Source organism: Suncus etruscus, chromosome 4, assembly GCF_024139225.1.
Source record: "Suncus etruscus isolate mSunEtr1 chromosome 4, mSunEtr1.pri.cur, whole genome shotgun sequence".
Taxonomy (NCBI): domain Eukaryota; kingdom Metazoa; phylum Chordata; class Mammalia; order Eulipotyphla; family Soricidae; genus Suncus; species Suncus etruscus.
In genome coordinates this window covers 38,750,909-38,774,520 of record NC_064851.1, presented here as the reverse complement: position 1 = coordinate 38,774,520, position 23,612 = coordinate 38,750,909, and the positions used below count along the sequence as shown (strand labels likewise).

Genomic DNA, 23,612 nt, shown 5'->3' with positions numbered 1-23,612 from the left:
AGATCTTGGTTATTGTACAAATTCTAGGCCGAAGCCTATCATTAGCCAATCCTCAACAAGCTATACATAGAGGGGACCAGTTATCGTAGCTGTCCGGGGGGCATAGGAGGGGGATGCTGGGTGGAGGGAGGACAACATTGATTCAAAGCCTCTATGTATCACAAATATTACTCTGAAAGAATTCCACGTTGGTCACAATAAAAATTATTTAAAATAAATGAAAGTGTCGAAACTTAACAGGCAAAGCATCCCTCTATTAATAGTGTCAAACAGTGTCAAAAAGGAGAGACAGAGAGAGAGTGAATGAAAAAAGAGAAGTAAATTTTCGGTCTTAGAGCGAGGCCACTGTCAGGAGTTGGGAGTTGGGAGAGAACTGGTGACAGGAAGGATGCATTGGTGAAGGCTGGTGTGCATTGCATGACTGAAACCTAACAATGAACAACGTTATAGCCACAGTGCTTAAATAAAATAATTACAAATTAAAAGTAAATGACAAGTATCCCAAAGAAATATGCCAATAAATTATACCATTCATAAAAATATATGTATATAATGATGCCATATCATATATTTAAAGCACAAAAATGCTTTTTTGTCTTTATTTGAGAAAAAACTTGAAACATGTGATATGAGACTAATTCTTTGAAAGTATAAAGCTGATTGTAATATTAAAGAATTTTTAAAAAGAATAAAGGAGGCAAGAGGAGATAATTTGTATGTATTTGTTAACCTCAGATTTTTGTCTACAGTATCTAATTTCTAAACTTCATTTTTAATGCAAATTTCCAGTGTCAGAACTGTCCTAAAAATTTCACAGGACTTCAGTTTATTTCATCAATAGCATATTGTACTAAATTGGCTATGCAAATATATACAGAACTAAAATATTTATGCTAGAACCTGCTTGCTGAGATTGAAGATAAACATAAAATTGGAGATGAGGCTTATTCTCAACAACATATAAAAATTTCTTTAGAACTAGAAATAGTGGTTTTCTGAGAGATTAATTGACATAAAATATGTTATACTAATTAAATCACATTGTAAGTTCAACCAAAAAAAAGTGTGCATATTTTTTTTCTTGCAACAATCTAAAACACAGCTTCATAGTAGACTTTCAATATCCTGGAAGTTTCTAGGCTTCAGTAATGTTTACTTGTCTAACTATAGAAAGAGTGGCTTCTCCTCCTCTTTCCTACATCTTTCTGTTAAAAGAGTCTATTTAAAGTAAACTGTATTTTGGCTTCTAACTCCAGTGTTAGAATTTCAGAATATAAAATCTTTCTGTCCAACATCTGTTATTAGTTTCTATCTTTAGCCCAAGACTATCTTAAAAATATATGCTACAATAATGTCTCAGAATATACTCATTTTAGAAGAATTTAGAGACAGTGTTTTCTTTTCCAGGAAATGCGTACAGTTAATTTGAATTGTCATTATGACATAATGAATAATAAGCATTACTTGTTAGATGATGTTGCTTCTGTCAGAAAGTAAGTGTTTTCTGGATTCGATGTGTTCTACATAGTCTGTAGAACTATTTGACTAGTTGTAGTTTGACAGGGTTCATGGGATAGACCAAGATTCTGAATTAGACACACCTTTAAAGTTGAGATAGCTAATGAAAAGAGTAAGCACTTAATGATCTACAGTTTATTACTTAGAAAAGTTCACACAGAGTATTTCATAGATATAGAGGCCAGTAGGTGGTAATCTAGGAAGGTAATTTGTTTAAGGGTGGTGAATGTAAAGAGAACTTGAAGAGTCTCATAGGTTATTAGATGTTTGCATGAAAATATAGCTATGGGCTTGGCTTGGGTCCAGGAACTGTTCTGTGTGAGAAAATGACAAGAATAAATGACAAGAATAAAGTTGATCATTCTGACTGAGGGTTAGAACATTGTTTTCCATTCTTTTAAGATACTTAGGTATGCTAAATATCTAGATATTTAGAGTGCTCTAGAGTTACTAATACTACTATTTATTTATGATTTCTAGGCTATTTCTTTTGGTCTCTGTGTTTGATTTCAGTGTTATCATTTGACTCATCATCAAATAGAGAAAATTAATCAGTATTCTAACTTTACAGGGTGTCACAAACAAACAAAATAATGTCTCTGTCACTCAGGATCAAGCTCTTAACATTGTATTATGTGATCTGAGATCCTAGACAGTCATTTAGGTTACTACACCTTATAACAAATAAGTTTACATTTTTATTTTTAAAGGAACAAGATAAATATCTCTTTCTTATAGTTTCTATATTGTACAATTAAAAATTACTTTGTTTTAAGCCATTTCCTTAAGCTGTTTCTATTTTTCTAGCCCACAGAAATAATAAGAAATAATATAAATGTATTGTTTTAAACTAATGTAGACTTAATGAAAACTAGTTATCAGCATTTTCCACTGAGTCCCCAGGGATAGTTTAGCAAACACACTCCTTATTTAGACTGTTTCTCTGCTTTTGAAGAAACTTTTTTGAGCTTTAACTCACATATCACAAAATTCACATTTACGACCATAAAATTTTTTCTTTGTTAAGTGTATTATTCAGTGGTTTCTTAGTATATTATGTATTTAACAGCTGCCATTTAATCTACTTTTATATTTCATCACCCCCCACTAGAAGACTATACATATTAGCAGTCATTATACTTTTCTCCATTCCTCCAGTCTTGGGGTACCACTTATCTGCTCTCTATCTACATGGATCTGCCTATTCTGGAAATTTCATGTTAATGGAATCATGCAATATTTTCCAAATCTTTTATTATTTTACTGAGGTTTCTAAAAAACTTCTTTATGATCTTTCTATGGAATCAGTCATCTTTTTGTTTCATATTTATTACAGATTTCTTTCTTTTCTTTTTCCATTACCTGTATAAGAACATTCAAATACTCTTATTAGATCATACCAAATATAAAGATGTAGTGCAGATTTGTCAGCTTGTTGACAATAGAAATTGACCTTCAAGGACGATGAAAGCAAAATGCTTGCCTGGACTTAACTGACATTGAAGGGAATATGGCTGCAATATGTTTGACTCCACAGATGGTTTTTTGCTGTATCCTCTGATTACATAACAAATGGGATTGGTTTTAGTTCTAGTATAAGCTAACTAAATCTTAGAAATGTACATTTTTATCATTTTTTGCCAACTTTTATTTGGGGGATTGAGGTCCTTGGGTAATACTGAGCATTTAATCCCCTTACTATCTCCTGATCCTAAATCTTTTAAACTTAACCATTTCATGTTTATACTAGAGAACTAGAGATTTTGGTTGGGGGACCTGTTAAACATTTAATACTGGTTTTCCAAAATAGGTTATATGAAGTAATAATGTGGATAAATATTTTTTGCTCAAAGAAAGAACTAAAATGAAGCCTATTAAAATAAATTTTGATCTGATGGATTAAAAACAATTGTGTAAAGTAAGTTTTGAAAATGTGAGCTTTATAGTTGACCAAATAAAGACTAAGGAGATAGCTTAGGGGTCAGGTTGCATTTCTTACATATGTAGACACCCTGAGTCTTATACCTAGTTATTTTGGCCCTCTTGAGCATTTCCATGGTGGATCTAGTGGCCCCCAGCATCTTTAGACTTGAGTAGTGGACTTTATGAGCAAGCCCTCAACTCCTGTCCACTTGGCCTAGAATCCTTAGGAATGATCCTCAGACCCAGTAACATTGCCTTGTAAGGCCCTTTCCCATAAAATAAATTGGAAAAATTTAATAATAAATGTTTAGATAAAACACTTGCATGTAAAGTAAGAATAATTGAATTATTTTTCAGTAAAAGTTATAAAGAGAAAGTATGTTATTTGATTGTTTTTTAAAAAACTTTATGATACAGAATTCTCAAAACTCATTTGGGAAGTTTAATATCCAGGCACACAACTTCTTTTCTTTGTTTAAAGTATTTATGTGTGTGCTAAAATTTATATAAATTATATATAAATTTATATAAAATATAAATATGTTGGTATTTGTTTTTATATGGTGGTATATCTTGGAATAATGCATTTAAGCAGTGAATGTTGCATGTAAGAACAAGCATAAACTCTGCAATCAAGATATCTCCAGTCTCAGTTGGGCATCATTGTATGTTTGCTCTGTGCACTTTAATTTCATCAAATGCATATTGGGATTTTAATATTAATGGTTTTACCTTTTATGAAGTTGAAATGGCATAGTGCATATATAATAATGTATATAAAGCTATTAGCATTTTACCTAAATATGCCCCACCCATGCTAATATTATGTGATTTCATTCTCTGTCCAATGGGTATAATGGATTGCTTAAAATAGTTTATGGATGGATTTTAAAGGAATCTTGGTTATCTCCTCTCATTCAGTAATTCTATATAATAGTGATGAGCAAATCTATTTTGTCTACAACTGAGCTATTTTTACATATTATATCGCATAAAATAATTTTATAAAAGAAATATTACACTTAACAATCTAATGAAGTACACTGAAGAGATAGTATAAGGGGTAAGGCACTTGTCCTGTACATGGCCCACACTGGTTTAATCCTTAACACAACATATGGTCCCCTGAGCATTGCTTGAGTAATTTCTGACCCCAAAGCCAGGAGAATCTCAGGAGACATCCAGGTGTAGCCCAAAATAGAAATAAAAAGTTAAACAATTAAGTGTTATACAGATTTTTGTTGCACACAATTCAGGGTGAAATAAGTATTTTTCTATTACTAAACTTCCATAAGGCAGGTGAAATAAATCCTTGAACTCTTGGTTTTTAACATTTCTTTTTCGTTTCTATACCAGGGTTTTCCAGGTGACTTTGGAGAGAGAGGTTCTGCTGGTCCTGATGGCAGTCCTGTGAGTAACTTCTGACCTGGAAGTCTGACATTACTCATATTCACAGCAACTGTACCTTCCAACCTCATTATTACAATGGCATTTTTGAGACCATTATGTACATTCCAGCCTGGTTTTTCAAATTAGGAAATTAACCAACAATGTTATTAAGGACTACTCTAGCTTGAGAGAGAATCTTTAAAACTAATTAATTTGACCATATTCAGTGAGAATGATGAAGTGAAATACTGGAAATGCATGCACAATTTACCAACCTGAGCATCAGACAGTTTAATGGAAGATAAATATTTTGTATATCCATAAAAGATACAGATCTCAGGTAAAAGCTATGCACCTGAAGATTGTTCTTTTTTTTTTAAATCTCTTCAGAATATTATAGAAAGAAGTGATTGGTATTGTTTGGAATTGTTCAGATATCATTCTTCAGATTAAAGAGTTATCCCTGTAACAGATTTAATTATGTATCAAGTGATCATGGTGGATTGCATATTTTTGGTAGTGTGAAGAAATACTTCAGTTTTTGCTTTCAAAGAGTATTTAAAAGCACCTACCTATAATTTATGCTACTTACATTCTCCTTTCATTTACATGGCTTAGAATCAACCACAAAATCCTTATAGCCTTATAGTTAGGAGTAGTATCTATGTTTAAACATATGTAAATTACTATAATTTATGTTGAAAATAATATATTTGATAAAATTTTCTCTTTAACTTATTTTTCTAAATTGAAACTGGGTAGGCTTATTCAGTGTATAACCTGTTTTATGAGTTATAAGAAAAATTGTTCCAAACTCATTTGCTATTTAAAAAAATTTTTTTCCATCCTCTTTTGTCTATGATTGTGGGTAGTTTCCATTTTTAGCATAATAAAGCAAGCATTTTATAGTTTTTAAAAAGTATGTGTATGTACTCACATAATTAGTATGAAGCCATTTATTTGTTTTGTGAGCTAACTATCCTGATGTTTATAACATTGGACAGTCATAATATTTAATTTTTTATGAAATCTGTTCTTTATTAGTAACATAGCAATATCTTTTAAAGACTTCTTTAAAACGCAAGATTAAAATGAACATTTTTAATTTTTACACATTTAATTTATACAAGATTTTTATCTATATTTTATAATAAGTTTTCTTTTAAAATGTAACTTGAAATGGCAAAAAAAAGAACTACATTTTTGTTCTTTTTATCATGAAAGTAATACATTGGTGACTTGGAATAGGTTAATAATTATCATAACTATAGCAGTAAGTTCAAAATATGACAAAGCTAAATTTGAAAAATTAATATTTATTGTTTAAAATATATTTACACAAATTACATAAATGTTAGTAAATTTTTCCATTTGTATGATGCTTTTTGACAGTTTCAAAACCTTTTATAGCTATGATAATTTTATGTGATCTTTATAAAGGTGAGACTAAATAATATTCTTGTACTTTTGAGGGGCTTTGAGGTGCTTCTAGGCAGTGCTCAGGGTCTACTTCTAACTCAGTGTTTAGGGATTGCTCCTGGGGTGCTTGGGGATTGAAGATATATTTGGGAATTTAAATATTCAGACGCAGTGATTGATGCCAAACTTCCTGCATGCAACATGGTTGAGTTTTCTCTCTGGCCTTATTATTCCCATTATTGGAAAGGGAAACTGAAGTTTAGGGAATTTATATTTAAATAATCTATTTCAAAAGAATTCATGTTTTTTTAATTTACATTGAAACATTATGAATTACAATCAAGCATAGTGACAGTGAATTAGAGCCATTCCCACCACTAGTGTTGTCCTCCCTTCACTAAAGTTCCTAGGTGCATCTTCTACCTCCACCCACAGCCCCTGGTCTGCCAATTTAAAAGGCCCATTTTAAGTTTAGATTGTTTATAGTTTGGGACTCTTGAGTCTATTCTCCTTGACTTTATTTATTTCTGACCCTTTTTTTTCTCCACCAATGCACCAGAGACCACTTGGTCCCTGGGGCACATCCTTCCTCTCTCTCTCTCTCTCTCTCTCTCTCTCTCTCTCTCTCTCTCTCTCTCTCTCTCTCTCTCTCTCTCTCTCTCTTTCTCTCTCTCTCTCTCTCTCTCTCTCTCTCTCCTCAATTTGTAGAAGAAAAACAGAAATATGAGGTAAAACAAAGTAATTTATGTCTCAAGGTTCTATGAAAAAGGCAGGAGCCCCTATCTAGATGATACAAATAGAATTTTTAAACAGTGGGGGAGGACGTTTTGTTTTGTTTTGTTTTGCATAGGCATAGCAAACATTGGGGAAATTAGAAAGGAAATACCCATCACCTAAAAAAACAGGTGTTCTTTACATGACTGAAACCCAAACCCAATCATGTATGTAATCAAGGTGTTTAAATAAAATATATTAAAAAAAAAACAGATGTCTTTACCCGTGAATACAGTCTCTCTTGGGATCTGAGTTCAGGTTAGAACCAGATTATAGAGTTTGTTTAACTTGTTTTTACCCCCAACTGTTTTTTTTTTACATAGGCACATTAAAATGGGGAAATCTTAAATATAGAAGGAAGTTCTTATCTAATGAGGATAGGAACTCATAAATTTTATAGTGCAGGGGCTCCTTTAACCCTATCATTTGTCATAGGGAATAAATTTAGTCCTCAGCTGACCAAACATTGACCACCCAACCCTAAACCATATTTGATTTGAAACTGGCTTGATTTTTTTCACCAGTACAGGATTCATGGATTTTAAACTACCTGAGCATGTTCTAATTCTATTTGCTATTCACTTATTTTTAGTAATATACATTGGTTATGTCTAAAATGTAGATTACTAATAGAATTTGCTTTCTTAATTATATATGGAGAAATAGAGAAATATGTATTCCAGACTACCTGGGAGTCCTATAATCTAGGACTAGAACCAGGGATAATTTTGAAAAACAAAATTACTTTATTTCTTAGGAAGATGTATAAGAATAGAAAAGTTTCAGAATTTCTATTTAAAAGTGAGCACTCAACATGTATCTTTCAGTTTTTTTTTTTTTGGACTATACCCAAAAATGTTCAGGGTTACGCCTGCTTTTGTATTCAGGAATTGCTTCGGATGATGCTCAGAGGACCATTTGGAATGCCGGGGATCAAACCTGAGTGGGCCATCTGTAAAGCAAACACCCTACCCACTGTACTATTGCTCTGACCCCTGATACATTTTTTTTCTGGAAAGTTGTTTTTATATTTAGAGGTACCCTTAACAGCTTGAAATCCTGTTTAACTGATCCTGTGCATTTCTTTTATACAGGGAGCTGTAGGGAACATTGGTCCTCCTGGATTTCCTGGTCTTCGAGTAAGTATCAAATATCATCATTTTTATGAAATATTTTCTTATGTTTTTACATTTGTAATGTGTATTTTTGTAAGTTGAAAAATGTGAAGTTTAAGCCTACACAAAGTATTTTCCAACCCATTATGCGTATTTGATTTGTATTATACAGTCTTCATTTAATCTACTAATAGACAAAAAGGAGAAAGCTATGGTCAAATGCACTAAAAGGGGCAAAGATGGTTGCGGTGGAGGTAGTGGTGATGTGATAAATAGTAGGGTTGTGGTGTAGGGGAATAAGAGGAATGGTACTGGAATTGAAGGAGGTGAGGCTTGAAGGAAATTGGGAGTTTCTGTAAAACCTTCATAATTCAGAACAATTTCCCTGCTTGCCAGGACTGGAGATTCTACTTTTATCTCCCAGAGGTCCCCCTCATTAGTACAGTGTTGATGAGAGATAATATTACTTTTCTAAGTTATTTTTACTATTTAGTCATCATTGTCATTGCATTGAGAGTTGGTGTGAGTGTGGATGAGTGTGGATCTGGTGAGTGAATAAGTATAGTATAGTTGACAAGGTCAATGTGGAAGTGACAGTCTTTCTCACAATATGTTCACTAATATGAACTCTACTTAGCATAGAGTCTGTTGTTTTTATTTGGAAAGTATATCCTTGTGGCGGCTCTGATTCTTAGAATTATTCTGTCTGAGAAGAATGCTGTATTTGCAAATGTAGGAGAGGGTTATTATTTGTTTTGGGTTTTTTTTTTTCTATTTGGTCTCTGATGCTATAGCTCCAATACCCTTAACTTAGCTCCAGTGTGCAAAAACAAAACAAAAACCCACATTTCTTCTGTATACTCAATCTTCTCATGTAGTCAGTGTAGTGTGAAATGCTGAAAACCTTCAGATTGTCTTTGAAAAACTGAAAACTACTTTTGACTTGGCATGGATTGCTGTCAGAAGACTATTTTCAGCAATATAAGTTTGTACACAATTTATGACATACCACAGAAAGTTTTTCTTAGAAATTTCTATGCCCAAATTTACTTTTTAATTTTTTTATTTTGGTGAGGTGTTCATAACATATATTTGCTTTTATATCTCCCAACATTTAACACGGTAATTTTTCTTTTGAGTCATTAAAAATAAATAGGAAATAGGGAACAAAAATTTTACTAGTCTGAATATGTCATACTGCACAATAATACATTTACTAAAATAAAGTTAATATTATACTCTAGAAAAATTATTTATGCTTCTTTCCATACTTATATGAATTATTACTGCTTAATTTTTAAATAGAGGTTTTATGTCTTTTAAATTATCCAGTTTTAAACTTATGAACTTGGAATAAACTAGCCACAATAATTATAAGAATAATTGTTTCCTATCAACAGAATTTGTTAATGATGTATTACTATAGCATATCTTTTCATAAAATTGGAAACTATTGCTCGTTGACTCTCACATTCCCTTCTCTTTCAGGATTAAACATGTTGGAAATAATTTATCTTAATTAGGTTTCATAAATTCTAGGACTTACCCAAAAGTAAAGCTGCCATATTTTCCATTCTGAAAGTTGTGTTATATAAATGTAGGCTATTAGGAATGTTCTGTAGGTAGGTAAAGTTCATTGGTAATCCTGTTTTGATTTTGGTACATGGTGGGGTGTTTCAGAAGTTCTGAAAAATTCTATTTTTTAAACTTATTTATTTATTTTGTTATTACTTCATTATTTATTTAAAACCATGTGGTAGTTATTGTTTTTAAATTTTTTAAATTAATAATAAAAGCTCATGATTTCACAGAATGCAGCTAGAATGCAAAGTCTAGAAAGAAAGGGGGAGATAGATATATTACAGTATACTAAGTCATTTCAACAATTGTAACCATAACTTCAAATATTTAGAGCACATGAGGAAGGAGAACATGTTCAGAGAATGGAAATTCTGTTTGTCACTTTGCTGGATTTGGATGTTAAGAAAGTCAAAAGGGAATTGGGGACAAATGGAAGGAAATGTAACTGGAAGTATTGGTTCAAGTTTTATAGAGAAGGCCCAGGTTACTATTTAAGAATTTTGGATTAGAGGCTGAAGGAAGTACAGGAGATTAGGCATTTTCCTTGCATGTTGACTGACCCTGATTTGAGTATGCTCCTGTTAGCACCTCCAGGAGTGATCTCTGAGCATTCAGCCACATAATCCATAAGCACAATTGGGTGTAACCCAAACACCCAGTAACAAAAAAAAAAAAAGGAATTTAGACTATAACTAAAAGGTACAAATAAATTTTTCAGTACTATTACAAATATACCTTTAAAAGTTCCTTAACATTTGGAAATCATAAAAGGAAGACTTAGGTTAACTTTTTCTTTGAGGATGAAGGATAATATATAAACAATATAGAGAAGTGGCAAGAAGACAGTGATGGCAACATTGATAAAAATTTATAATTGATTTCAAAACATCCAAAGATGACTGTTATATTTCAAGATTTAATTTCAAATAAGTATAACATTGATGTTATTATTCTTTATCTTCTAAAATGCATATGAGTATTTCTGTATCTCTCATTTGCAGCAAAAATGATGATAGATTTTGAGAAATCTTGTACTGGAACTTTACCATTGTTAATGCTAGTGTTTGCGTCATCTTCATCTTTGTGTCTTAAGTATTATTACAGTATCTTCTTAATATTCATAACAAATATTAAATAATGAATAAATGCCAGTAATCCTAAAGAGTAGAGTACATTATTCACATCTCAGATTACCTTTGAAATTATGGTAAATTTTCCAGCTTTAAAATTTGAATTATTAAATAGAGTTATTGGAAAACTGTGACTTGGTAATAAGCTAATAACATTTGATAAATAAAAATAAAAGAAATATATAAATAATCATGTACTTATTAACAATAGATAAGTAATACTGCAAATAATATACTACCGTATTTATCCAATTTTAATTCAATATATTCTCCAGTTTAAGAAATTCTTCTAGATGAATACCACTGCAGTAAATGCTATAAGAGCTAAAGCAAAGGAAGGCACTAATGGGCTAGTTCACCATGAGTAAGTTTGAGCAAATAGAATAGATAACGCTCAAAGTTGGTGTGATTGATAAATGTGGAACTGACAGGAAACTTAAATTAAATGATACATTTGAGAACTTGGTGACATAAACTGGTCTAGATTAGTTAGTTTTGCCATATTCTTTTTCTAATCCATTAGAATCTTAGTTATATCTTCCTTACTGTTTTTCAGGGTAATGTTGGCACTGTAGGACCAGTTGGACCTGCTGGAATTCCTGGGCCAGTGGTATGTTTCTTTATGCTTAACGAATATTTTCCTTGAAGTTCACTCTGATTTTACAAAATGTCACTTTCTTTTAGGGTCTTTCAGGGAATAAGGGCCAACCTGGAATCAAAGGTGATAAGGTGATTTAAATATTTACATTATCATAGAGATAATTTATTAACACTTTAGTATTTTCTTTGGAATCAATCCAATTTATAAAACAATTTATAAAGATTTAATTTATACCATTAATTATATAATTCGCCTTAGAAGTTAAAAAAATGAGAAGTATATATATATAGTTCATATTTGCATTCTCATAATATTGCCGTACTTGTTGTGTTGCTTAAGAATTTTTGTCTGAAATTGTGATTGTAGGGTGAACAAGGAATTGCAGGGGAGCCAGGAGAACTAGGGTATCCTGGAGACAAGGTAACTTTTTGCCATTAATTTTATATATGATAATACCTTGCAAAGTATTTTCTTTAAATATAAATGAAAACTCAGTGTTCATTGTTCTCGGCCTGGGGCCATAATTGGCAGTGTTCAGGGACTACTCCTGTCTCATTGCTCCAGAGATTCTTGCAACAGTATTCAGAGGATTAAGTGATGACAAGAACCTCTAACATGCTTCAAATTTAATAGTTTCTGTTATTCCTAGAGATATTGATCTATTATTGATAGTACTTAAACTCACTGACTTTCTGTTTTTCATTTATATTTTTATTTAAACCGTTGTGATTTATAAAGATGTTCATAGTTAACAAAATTATTCATAGGTGGATTTGAGATATACAATGTTTCAACACCAATCATTCCACCAATGTTCCCCAAGTCCTCCCATGACTGCCATCTTAATAGGCCTATTCTAAATTTTGGGTCTCATAACTTCATTATTATTGACTCTGGATCATATATTTAGTTTTGTTATTTCTTTTTTGTTTTGTTTGTTTATTTGTTTGGGTCACACCTGGCAGTGCTCAGGGGTTATTCCTGGCTCTATGCTCAGAAATTGCTCCTAGCAGGCTTGGGGACCGTATGATATGCAGGGATTCAAACCACTAACCTTCTGCATGCAAGACAAACACCTTACCTCCATGCTATCTCTCCGGCCCCATAGTTTTGTTCTTTCTTAACACCACCAATGCACCTCACACCTCTTGACCCATGTCCTCTATCATTTCATATTTGTTTATCCACTTTCAATTTCTTTTCTTTTCCTCACTACACTCTGGGGCCTAGAGTGTTCTCAATAATCCCCATTTAAATCATTGCATTTCTTCATGAAGAAATTAGTGATATCATCCTATTAGTGATATTAGTGATATCATCGTATATTTATCCTTCTTCTGAATTACTTTGTTTAACATATCTTCCAGTTCCATATGTTGCAGTGAATTACATGGTTTCATCATTCCTCATCATTCCTTATAGCCATATAGTATTCCATTTTATGTATGTAACACTCTTCATGATCCACTCCTCTGTTGTTGGGTATCTAGGCTGATTCCAACTATTAGCTATTGTATTGAGTGTTGTCATGAATATCAGTATTCATACATTCTTTTGGATTAATGTTTTCCTGTCCTGAATCATATGGTAGTTCTATTCTGAGAACTGAGTAATTTTATTACTCTATTCTGAGTAATTTTATTACTGAGAACACTTCATACTTAATTAAATTCAATGACTTTTTAAGCCACAAAATAAAAATCATCTGAAGTAATATTTTTTATTTTCCAAGTATCAATTTTATTTTAAAAAGTTGGTATAAAATTGTTCTGTCATGCTCTCTTAATGAGCTTCTTATATTTGAACTAAAACTACAGTCTATATTTGTTTTAACCTTGTGTTTTGTTAGCATATTATAGGTTGTGTTTGAAATATGGTTCTTGGGCCCGGAGAGATAGCACAGCGGCATTTGCCTTGCAAGCAGCCGATCCAGGTCCAAAGGTGGTTGGTTCGAATCCCGGTGTCCCATATGGTCCCCTGTGCCTGCCAGGAGCTATTTCTGAGCAGACAGCTAGGAGTAACCCCTGAGCACTGCCGGGTGTGGCCCAAAAACCAAAAAAAGAAAAAAAAAAGAAAAAAAAAAAGAATGTTCTCAATATTATTAGAACATATCTATAAATATTTTAGTAGTAGCTTGTAAAGAAAAGCTTGCCTGTCTTTTTTGGCATAGTAACTTTTTTCCTTTCCTCTGTCACTATCTTCTAGGGTGCCATTGGATTTCCAGGACTTCCAGGAACAAGAGGAAAGCCGGGACCTTCAGTATGTTTTATCTTATACGTTGTAATATTTTTAATTAATGGAGCAGATACATTGGCATGAATCACAATACTCATTAGTATTAGTCTATTATATAATGCATATGATCAGTCTGACATTTTTTTCTCATTAGTTTTACATTATGGTACATCCTCAGTTTTACTCTCATTCCATAGAATATTCAGTCTCCCTTCTTTGCCTCTCCCTTTCATTCCAGGTTGAAGACAAATTTCTGAAAACCCTATACATTTTGGTTGATCTAATACTGATACTATTTTAGCTAAGTAAGTTTTTAATCAGGACATATAAATTATTTTAAATGACATTTTTAGTTTTCCATATATGATTTTTTTTAACAAAACAGACTATAGAAAAATTGTCCTATCATACTCTCTTATGGTCCAAAAGGTGAGATCTATTATAATTCCTTACCTTTTCATAGCCCTGTTGATTATTTGAGGAAAACCCAATCTTTTGCTGTAGTTAACACAAACCTCATCCACTATAAAATGAAAATTATGGGTTAAAATTAATAAAAATTTATTTAATATTTTTCATATTCAAAATAATAAGATTTACTATAGAAAATTTATGTTTTCAAATTGCTCAAGGGTACTTGCATAAAATCTTAACAAGTTGTCAAAACAACCACATGAAATTGGTACTTTTATTATATAATTTACCTAAGGTACAGTACTTGTTGACTACCTGAGAAAACCTAGGTGATTATGTATGTAAGAGCTCAAGCACTTAGCCACTGTAGCAGCATAGTTAAGGATTTGATATTCTAAGATCATTTAGAACTTTAATATTGGGTCACAATTCTGTGACAATAAAATTTATTATGTAATTTATTATATTAGATGAAATATTGTAATTTGCTAATATATCAAAATATCCATTAAATAAGAGTGCTATTTTTCTATGCTGTTCATCCGGTTTCCATTCATTCAATAATCCTATATCAGGACTATTTGTTTTTGCTGAAAAAAAAAATCAGTTTTTGAAAAAAAGTATACCTACATTCCTTATGATTTGGGAGTATTTAATGTTATTTCTCTAAGGAATTCATAAAAATGTTCTTAGGATTTATCTCTCTAAAGCCATGTCTAAAGCCATTAAAATTCCATAAACTTTTTCATCCAATGAGCCCTATTCCCAGACAAGTATCCTAAGATTGATCTATTTAAAAAAAATAGTCTAGGGGGAGCCAGAGAGATAGCATGGAGGTAAGGCATTTGCCTTGCATGCAGAAAGACAGTGGTTCGAATCCCAGCATTCCATATGGTCCCCCGAGTCTGCCAGGAGCGATTTCTGAGCATAAAGCCAGGAGGAACTCCTGAGCGCCGGCAGGTGTGACCCAAAAACAAAACAAAAGAAAAAAATCCAAGGTATTTATGAGGCATGACAGTATATCATAACACAAATAAGAATATTTTTTTCAGGCTTGTTTCTAAACAACTTGAGGGACTTCAAATGTCAGCAGTGATTTATAAAACTAGACCCAAACTTCATATATCTTCCTTCAATTTTCATAAATAAAAATTCTTAGTTTTAGATCACAATGAAAGGATGTGCTAGGAAACATTTTATAAGATTATAAGTAATATAAGTAATTTTAAGTATTATAGGTAAATATAAGTAATTATAAGTATTATAAGTAATAATTTTAATATTATTCTCTTATGCTTTACTCTTACTTGGCTTCCAGTCCCAGTCAGACCTTACTTTCTGTGACCTTTATGACTTAACTACTATGGTATACAGTTTTTCATGTTTAAAATGAGAGGTAGATTAACTACATCATGATTAAGTTTCTTAAAGCTTGGCAACTCTGATTATTAATTAATTTACTAATATTTATTATTAATCATGCTTACTAATATTTCTTTAGTTCAAGTTAAAAAAGGTAGTTAATTCAATTACTCTTTAACATGTTTTATTCATGTCCTTTTTTTTTTATTTCCTGGAAGAAAACATCAGTCTTGTGTGATTCTTTTTGGACATTGATATAAAGAACATGAAAAAGTGACAGTGAGACTTTTACTTGTTCATTCTATACTGAACAAAAAGAAACATTTATGAAGTGCACTGTAATTACTTTGGTAGAAGACAGTTGGTCTGTTTCTTATGTGAAATATATTTATGCTTTGGGTAAAAACAAGGATAGAAACAGATGAATTAATATTTGTAAGTTGTCTTTGCCTTTGGTTTCTCACCTTAATCATTTATATCTTACTAATGGGAAACAAATGTAAAAAACCTTTCTTCCAATGAAAGAAGATGGCTATTTAATGAAGAATTGCTTACACAAATTTAGTTATTTTAAGAAGAAAAGTTCCAGGGAAAGATAAATAGTACAGGGGTTAAGATATTTGCCTGCAATAGGCTGGCGTGGGTGGCCCAGAGTCACTGAGAAGGGCTTCTTGATACCAACACACTCAAGTGTACAAGAGCCAATCTAAAATGTTTGTTTGCTTCATGAAAAGAAAACCAAAGTCCTAAGAATGTTTTTCTCACTTTGTATCTCCTCATTTCCTTTCTTGTTATGTATGAATTTTATATTACCAATACTGTTTCCTTTATTTTTTCCTTATATTTTTTTGTTTGTTTTGGGGTCACACCCAGCAGTGCTCAGGAGTTACTCCTGGCTTTGCCCCTCAGCAGTACTGAGTAGAACCTCAGTACTCCCCAAATACTGTCTAGGTGGCCCTGAAAAATCCCTAACACCAGCACTGCAGGTTGGAGCAGCACTACCTCCTTCAAAATAGCAGCATTGGGACCAGACCGGTGCCATAAACAGCCGGGTGTTTGCCTTGCACGCACTAGGACAGACCATGGTTCAATCCCCTGGTGTACCAGATGGTCCCCCAAGCTAGGAGGGATTTCTGAGCACATTGTCCGGAGTAACCCCTGAGATCACCAGGTGTGGCCCAACAAGCAAAACAAACAGAACAAAACAAAATCAAACAAATTTAACAGCATTATTTTGAACTGCTAGCTCAGATGACTGAGAAAAATAATATCGTGATCCAGGAGACTGTTACATTCTGGAATCTTTAGCTCTGTGAGTAGTTAAAAACTAGGGAGACAATTCAATATGAAATAGTTGAGAAATACTCTCCTCATGATAGAGTATGCAGAAAAATCTATTCTACTTTTAAACTAGGATTTTTTTATTTGTAGGGATTGACTTAATCCTTACTCAATTCTGAACATTTTTGAAAGCTCAGTTATATTTATAGAGTGAGAGAAATTTGAGATAAATGTTTTTCTAGATGAAAAATTATTCTAAAGAAAGAATAAAAATTTTTTATGATTCATCTTTTAAATATCTGATGTTGGGCCACAGCTGCCTCTGAGAGGTGATCTATGTAATCTATGAAATCTATGTGATAGGAGCCATATGATAGAACCCAGGCCTCCTGCATAAAAATATGTGCTCAGTCCATTGAACTATTTCTTCAGACCTATCTGATTTTGATATCTGATTTTGATAAGTTTTTCGACCGGAAAAAAAAAATCCTAGGATATCCTATTTTTTTTTTTAAATATTTTTTCTTCTTTGAGCTTGTACTTTAGGGTCTTGTTTGAATTCTGCCACTAGAGGGCCCCAGTAAGAACCTTATCTCTGAAAGGTGCTTGTCATTTCAAAAATTTAGGATTTCCCATAGACCTTGATTATGTTAAATCATGGTTTTAGTTTTCCATTAGTTTGGAGAGGGGGAACTGAAGTGAACTTTTGCATGATGTTTTTTTACTTTTATCTCGAGTTTGTAGTAAGTAGTAGTTTCAGTGGTGTCCAGTTTTATGGCCAGATACTCTTGGCACTATATGAGAATGGATTTAGTGCCTTTGGGAAACTGTTTTATTATTGAATATAGATAAACTTATATTCTGTCTTGAAATTTTATAGCCACTAGGTCTGTTGAAATCAAATTTAAAATGCAAATAGAAATTTATTTCAATATAGGAAAAAAAACCAGTTCATTTAATTGTTTTTCTCATGAAAACCAGGGTGTCAAGGTAATTATCTTCCCTTTCAAGTTTGAGGCTCTAGTTTTATGGTTTCTTCCCACATGTCTCTCATCTGATCTGAAGAAAGATTGAATTTCAAGTTGTTCCTCTGAATGTCAGCAAATGATTTCAAAGATAATAAAACTAAATCCTCAATATTTTAAATAAATGATTAAAAATGAGGAATTCTAAGTATCAGCCACAAGGGATGAGAAGATGTTCAGTGTGGGATTAATTATTATGAAATTGTCTGACATTTCATGAGTATTTTCTATGTGTCGGGCACTTCAGTGAAAACTTTACATCTATATAATCATCTCAGTGATTCAGTGAAAATGTTAGCACTGCTTATATTTATTCCTATTTGTTGATGAGGCTTAAATATGTTAGAAATAAGAATTTAAATCCAGATAATTATTAACTAGTAAAATGAACCATTCAATGTATCAAAAAAGAGAATAAGAATTTAGACAGTCCTAGGATTCTAGTTATTTATGTGAGTCATACTGATTTTCCTCCCTCTTTGGATCATACTTTATACTTTATATTATTTTCTCTGGAAAACACCCACATTTACAACTTTATAATTGATTTAACATTTAACTCAGCTAAGTTTCTCTAACTAAATATTTAATTTAGTTCATTTAATTAAATATTTAATTTAGTTTAATATTTAATAACTAAATATTTATTATATACTTACATTTTATTCAAATAAGTATTTCAGTTATTTATTATAACTTTAGTCCTTTAAAATTATCTTTACAACTGTTTGACACAGTATTTTGAGTTTGCTGATGAGTCATTATTCCTTTCTATTTGAATAAGGTATGTTTTCTTCTAAAATTAAATGTATTGATGAGGGTCCAGAGCAGATCCGCAAGTGGTAGGGCATTTGCCTTGCACTCACTAACCTAGGATGGACCACTATTCAATCCCCGGTGTCCCATATGGTCCCCCAGGCCAGGAGCGATTTCTGAGCACATAGCCAGGAGTAACCCCTGAGCATCACTGGGTGTGGCCTAAGAAGCAAAAAAAAAAAAAGAAGAAGAAGAAGTAGTATTGATGCAATATTAACACTTTAACCCTTACCCCATTTTAGGGACACGCAGGTGACCCTGGACCTCAAGGACCACCTGGCCTCCCAGGACCAGAGGTAAAATTTAGTAGAAAGATAACAAATTTTAAATAAAAGTCACAAATTAAGATCAGAGAGCAATAGTATAACTAAACAGGTGAGATGTTTGCCTTTCATGTGACCAACTATGGTTCAATATCTAGAGTTAGTTCCATTTTATCTCCTAAGCCCACCATGAGTGATTCCTGAGTGCAGAGCCAGGAGTAACCCCTGGTGCATCATTTGGTGTGGCCCAAAACCAAAAAGAAAAAATACCAATTTAATTTTGTTTGTTAAAATATGGCTGTACATAGTTTAAAATTAAAATTTTTTAAGGTTTGTAAATGCTTCATGCTAATTTCTTCTATTACATTACAGGGCATGTAATAGAGATACAAGACACTGTCACATTCTAGAACTTATTAAATCATAGTTAATTTTTTTCTTGTTTACACAAAATCTTTTAAAATCACATAACTAAGACTTGGATTTAAATTTTAGGACATAAACTCCTTGAGTTTTTAACACAAAATACTTAAAAATTTTGCTATAGGTTGATATGGTTATATCTTATCTTGAGCAAATATTATTCAATGCATGTCTAAGATTTGAATGTTTGACAATTTCGACTTTTCCTTACTGTGTGATCCTTTTTATCTTGCTAACCTCATAGAATAAAAGCTTGTGATATTAAACTTTAGAGGATTAGTTTTGAATCACTTTCCTAATCAAAGACATACCATGAAGTGATAAAACTTCTAAAACATATTCTAGTTAAAAATGTAAGTCCATGTTTTTAAATATGCACACTTGTCTAATTCAGAGTCATTGATGGAACAGTAATGCTGAGAAAATGAAATTGGCTTCAGTCACAAAGTTCCCAGTATCAGAATAGTAGGCCAAATTTCTAGGAATTTCTGAGCTTTTTCTTACCAAAGATTTACGTCTTACTTTACATCTGTGTTTTTAGAATTAGGGTTAATAATTGTAATAAATTATTTTTATTTATTGTCTAAAGTTAAATCATTTTGAATATTGATAGCTAAAAATCTTTAAAATTACACTGTATCTGGGGACTGGTGTGATAGTAAAGTGGGTAGGGCAATTGCCTTTCACATGCCCAATTCGGGTTCAATTCCACACACCTTCTATGCTCTGCTGAGGAGACCCAGGAAGAATCCCTGAGCACAGAGCCAGAGGTAAGACCTGAGCACTGCCAGCTGTGGCCTAAAAATAACACAAATCAAAACCACCAACACAGAAAGGTTATAGGAAATAAAATATTGTATTATTAATATCATAATTCTACAGAAAAGTAAATTGTTTTAAAAATTAAAATGAATATTAACAATTAAATAAGTGATTGAAAGATAAATATGCTTAACTTTTTCTGAGATAAATCATAAAATTAAAGTGAATTAAATCAGAAAATTGAATTTGAAATTTTTTTGTGATAAGTTACTTTTATCTGTTTTTTCCTACTGAGGACCTAGAAGCTAATTTATTTTTTAATCATTAAGGTTTTATTATAAACATGAAACATGAATTATTCTATTATAATTTTAGTTAGGAACGCTATGTGTACTCAGAAAGATTGTACTCACTGTCAGCATAGTTTGGGGTTATATTTTGAAAATAATACATAGGTCATGCTTTTACTTTTTAATTTAGTCTTCCTTTAAAATTTATTTTTCCTTTGTTGCCTTTGAGATTTTGTCATCTGTCATCAGCATTCAACATGGTCTCACTATCTTGATATTCACACCACCAAGGCCCTGAGCTATAACCTGGTGTTTGTTCCTTCTCTCTTCTGTGTTATTTTTTTTTTACGTAGATAAAATGTAAACTGTACTCTATTTGGATTCTATATTGGGCATATTATTTTTATCTTATAATAAACTTGGGTCTACCTAAATTTTTTTTCTTTTTACTTTATCTAATTGAACCCATGGTTCCATTTTCAATCATTAGAAGTTCTAAAACAGTACAACTTTATGCCCCACATTTAAGCAATCTGCCTTTGTCAGGGTCTAGTGACACTGAGTTATTTTTTTTCAAATACCATGTTTCTTATTTTGCTAAAGTAGAAATAATTCACATATACTTTCGTATTCTGAAGTCAAAATCATGGCATGAATTTCCAGCAGAATATTGGGACACTATTCAATTCTCTCACTGTAGCATACCATAAAGTCTAAATTCATCTTCTTATTTGACATGTCCAATACTGAGTCATCTGGATTAAATGTCTGAGTGTAAAGTCTTCTGTATTGTACCTGAGTGACAGATCAAATTGTACCAAGCTCTGAACATAGAATATCATCTATTTCTATTCTAGGCTTCAAACAATACTGCCAGACTTCAATGTCTCTTGTGTATGAACTTGGTATAGAACAGCCAATATTTTAGTTGTGCTATGTTTTGCTTCCAAAATCTAAAAACACCTATTGTCCTTTCTTCTTTATGACAGAGTAAATAAGACTTTAAGCTTGCCATTGCCTTAGAGCAGTTATTCCATAGATGCCTTACCAGTGTTCTCTGATTAATCCAATTCAGTGAACATGATATTAAGTATATAATAGATGAGGTCTGTATTCTCTTTTATATTCTGAATGTCCTGACTCTCCATAACATATTATTGTTATAGAAGGTGGGGCTAAAGCTATAATGTAGTGGGTAGGGCCTTTGCCTTGCACACAGCCAACCTGGTTTAGGCTCCCATTGTCCCATATGGTCCCTGAGACTACCAGGAGCAATTTCTGAGTGCAAAGCAAGGCATAAACCCTGAGCACCACTGGGTGTGGCACAAAATAAAAAAGGACATAGTATATTTTTGTTCTCAGAGATCACTCCTGACAGTCCTTAGGGGACCATTTGAAATACAAGGAATCAAATCCAGGTCGATCATATACAAGACAAACCTCCTATTTATTGTACTAACTATTCAACTTCAAAATGTAAGAACATAATATAACTGACATTGATATTGTCCAATCTATATGAATTCAAATTGTTTAATATATATTTTTGTTGTCTCATAGCCATACCCAGCGGTATTCAAAAGTTATTCTGACTGTGCTCATAAATTGCTCATAAATTGTCAAATCAAAAACAACACACCATGTATGGTAGAACTCAATAGTCTGTGGTTAGAGGTTGGAGACATAGTATAGTGAGTAGGGCCCTTGCCTTGCATGTGGCTAACCCAGGTTTAATCACAAGCGCCTCCTTTGATCCCCTAAACCTCTCCAGGAATGATACTTGAGTACAGTAAGGCCTGAATTAAACAGTGCTCTGATAAAAATCAATTTCTGTATATAGTTTAGTATTTAATGACATCGCTAATCTCTGATATTTTCTTCATGTCCAGTATATTTGCTTATCTTGTAGATGTGACTAAATAGTTGTTATTTATAACCTTAAAGTGTAGCTAGCTACTGGAGTATCTTTGCCTTTTGGGCAAAACTAATTTTGGCTCAAATTTTCAATAGATTTATATGACTCTTAAAACCGATGCAGTGGGGATTTAATTTGATTTGATTATGCTATAATTTCAAAGAGATTGTATTAAATATCTGTATTCATGGTCCAGAGCGATGGTGCAGCAGTAGGGCATTTGCCTTGCATGCGGCTGACACAGGATGAACCTTGGTTTGATCCCCTGATGTCCCATATGATCCTCAAAGCCAGGAGCAATTTCTGAGCGCATAGCCCGGAGTAACCCCTGTCACCAGTTGTAGCCTGAAATCAAATATATATATATATATATATATATATATATATATATATATATATATATATATATATATATATCCAGTTCAGATGGTCTGCCCTTTGTTCAGACATCAAGATATATTACGGGGCCGGCGAGGTGGCGCTAGAGGTAAGGTGTCTGCCTTGCAAGCGCTAGCCAAGGAAAGGACCACGGTTCGATCCCCCGGCGTCCCATATGGTCCCCCCAAGCCAGGGGCAATTTCTGAGCGTATAGCCAGGAGTGACCCCTGAGCATCTAACGGGTGTGGCCCGAAAAACCAAAAAAAAAAAAAAGATATATTACGTTTGATTAAATTTTGTAAATAAAATACATAAATAGTCAAAAAATTGAAATGTAAATGGCACTGAAATGAAATTATATAGAAATTACCTTTTGGGGCCGGCGAGGTGGCACTAGAGGCAAGGTGTCTGTCTTGCAAGCGCTAACCAAGGAAAGGACCACGGTTCGATCCCCCGGCGTCCCATATGGTCCCCCCAAGCCAGGGGCAATTTCTGAGCGCTTAGCCAGGAATAACCCCTGAGCATCAAAAGGGTGTGGCCCGAAAAACCAAAAAAAAAAAAAAAAGAAATTACCTTTTATTGCTTGTGGTGAAATATAGTTATTAAGTTTCTCTGAAAACATACTTTATCAGAAAAAATATCAGAAAAAAAATAGAGAAACCAGTCATTTGAAATAGATTAAAAACTCGTCTTCCTAAGAAAGAAATTCTTGGGCTATTTGTAGCCTTCTCTGGACTGCTATTGCAAATATCCATTATTTGGAAATTAATATTTTATTTACTAACAAAATTAATTGAGTTGATTACAAAATTGCAAAACTAATTAATCTTAGTGTTCACATATACTGTCCTCTGGCTAGATAGGTCTGACCAACATTACTTTATAGTGTTTTTTCAATTCATAAGCTCAGATTTTTATGAGTTGGAAAGCAAAGTACTGAAGTTGTTTTAGTTGTAAACTCCAAGTTATTTTTTCCTTGGAATTGAAAGAATTGCTCA

The 23,612-nt window shown here is 32.6% G+C and overlaps 1 protein-coding gene across 1 annotated transcript in view; it reads left to right on the top strand.

Annotated features, from left to right (window-relative positions):
- COL24A1 (collagen type XXIV alpha 1 chain) overlaps positions 1 to 23,612 on the top strand; it is a 319,520-nt gene that overhangs the window by 101,491 nt on the left and 194,417 nt on the right. Inside the window, exons 13-19 of the mRNA XM_049772551.1 lie at positions 4,798 to 4,851; positions 8,118 to 8,162; positions 11,406 to 11,459; positions 11,534 to 11,578; positions 11,817 to 11,870; positions 13,656 to 13,709; positions 18,826 to 18,879. Coding sequence (XP_049628508.1) covers positions 4,798 to 4,851; positions 8,118 to 8,162; positions 11,406 to 11,459; positions 11,534 to 11,578; positions 11,817 to 11,870; positions 13,656 to 13,709; positions 18,826 to 18,879 — 360 coding nt within the window. The remainder of the gene's footprint in view (positions 1 to 4,797; positions 4,852 to 8,117; positions 8,163 to 11,405; positions 11,460 to 11,533; positions 11,579 to 11,816; positions 11,871 to 13,655; positions 13,710 to 18,825; positions 18,880 to 23,612) is intronic.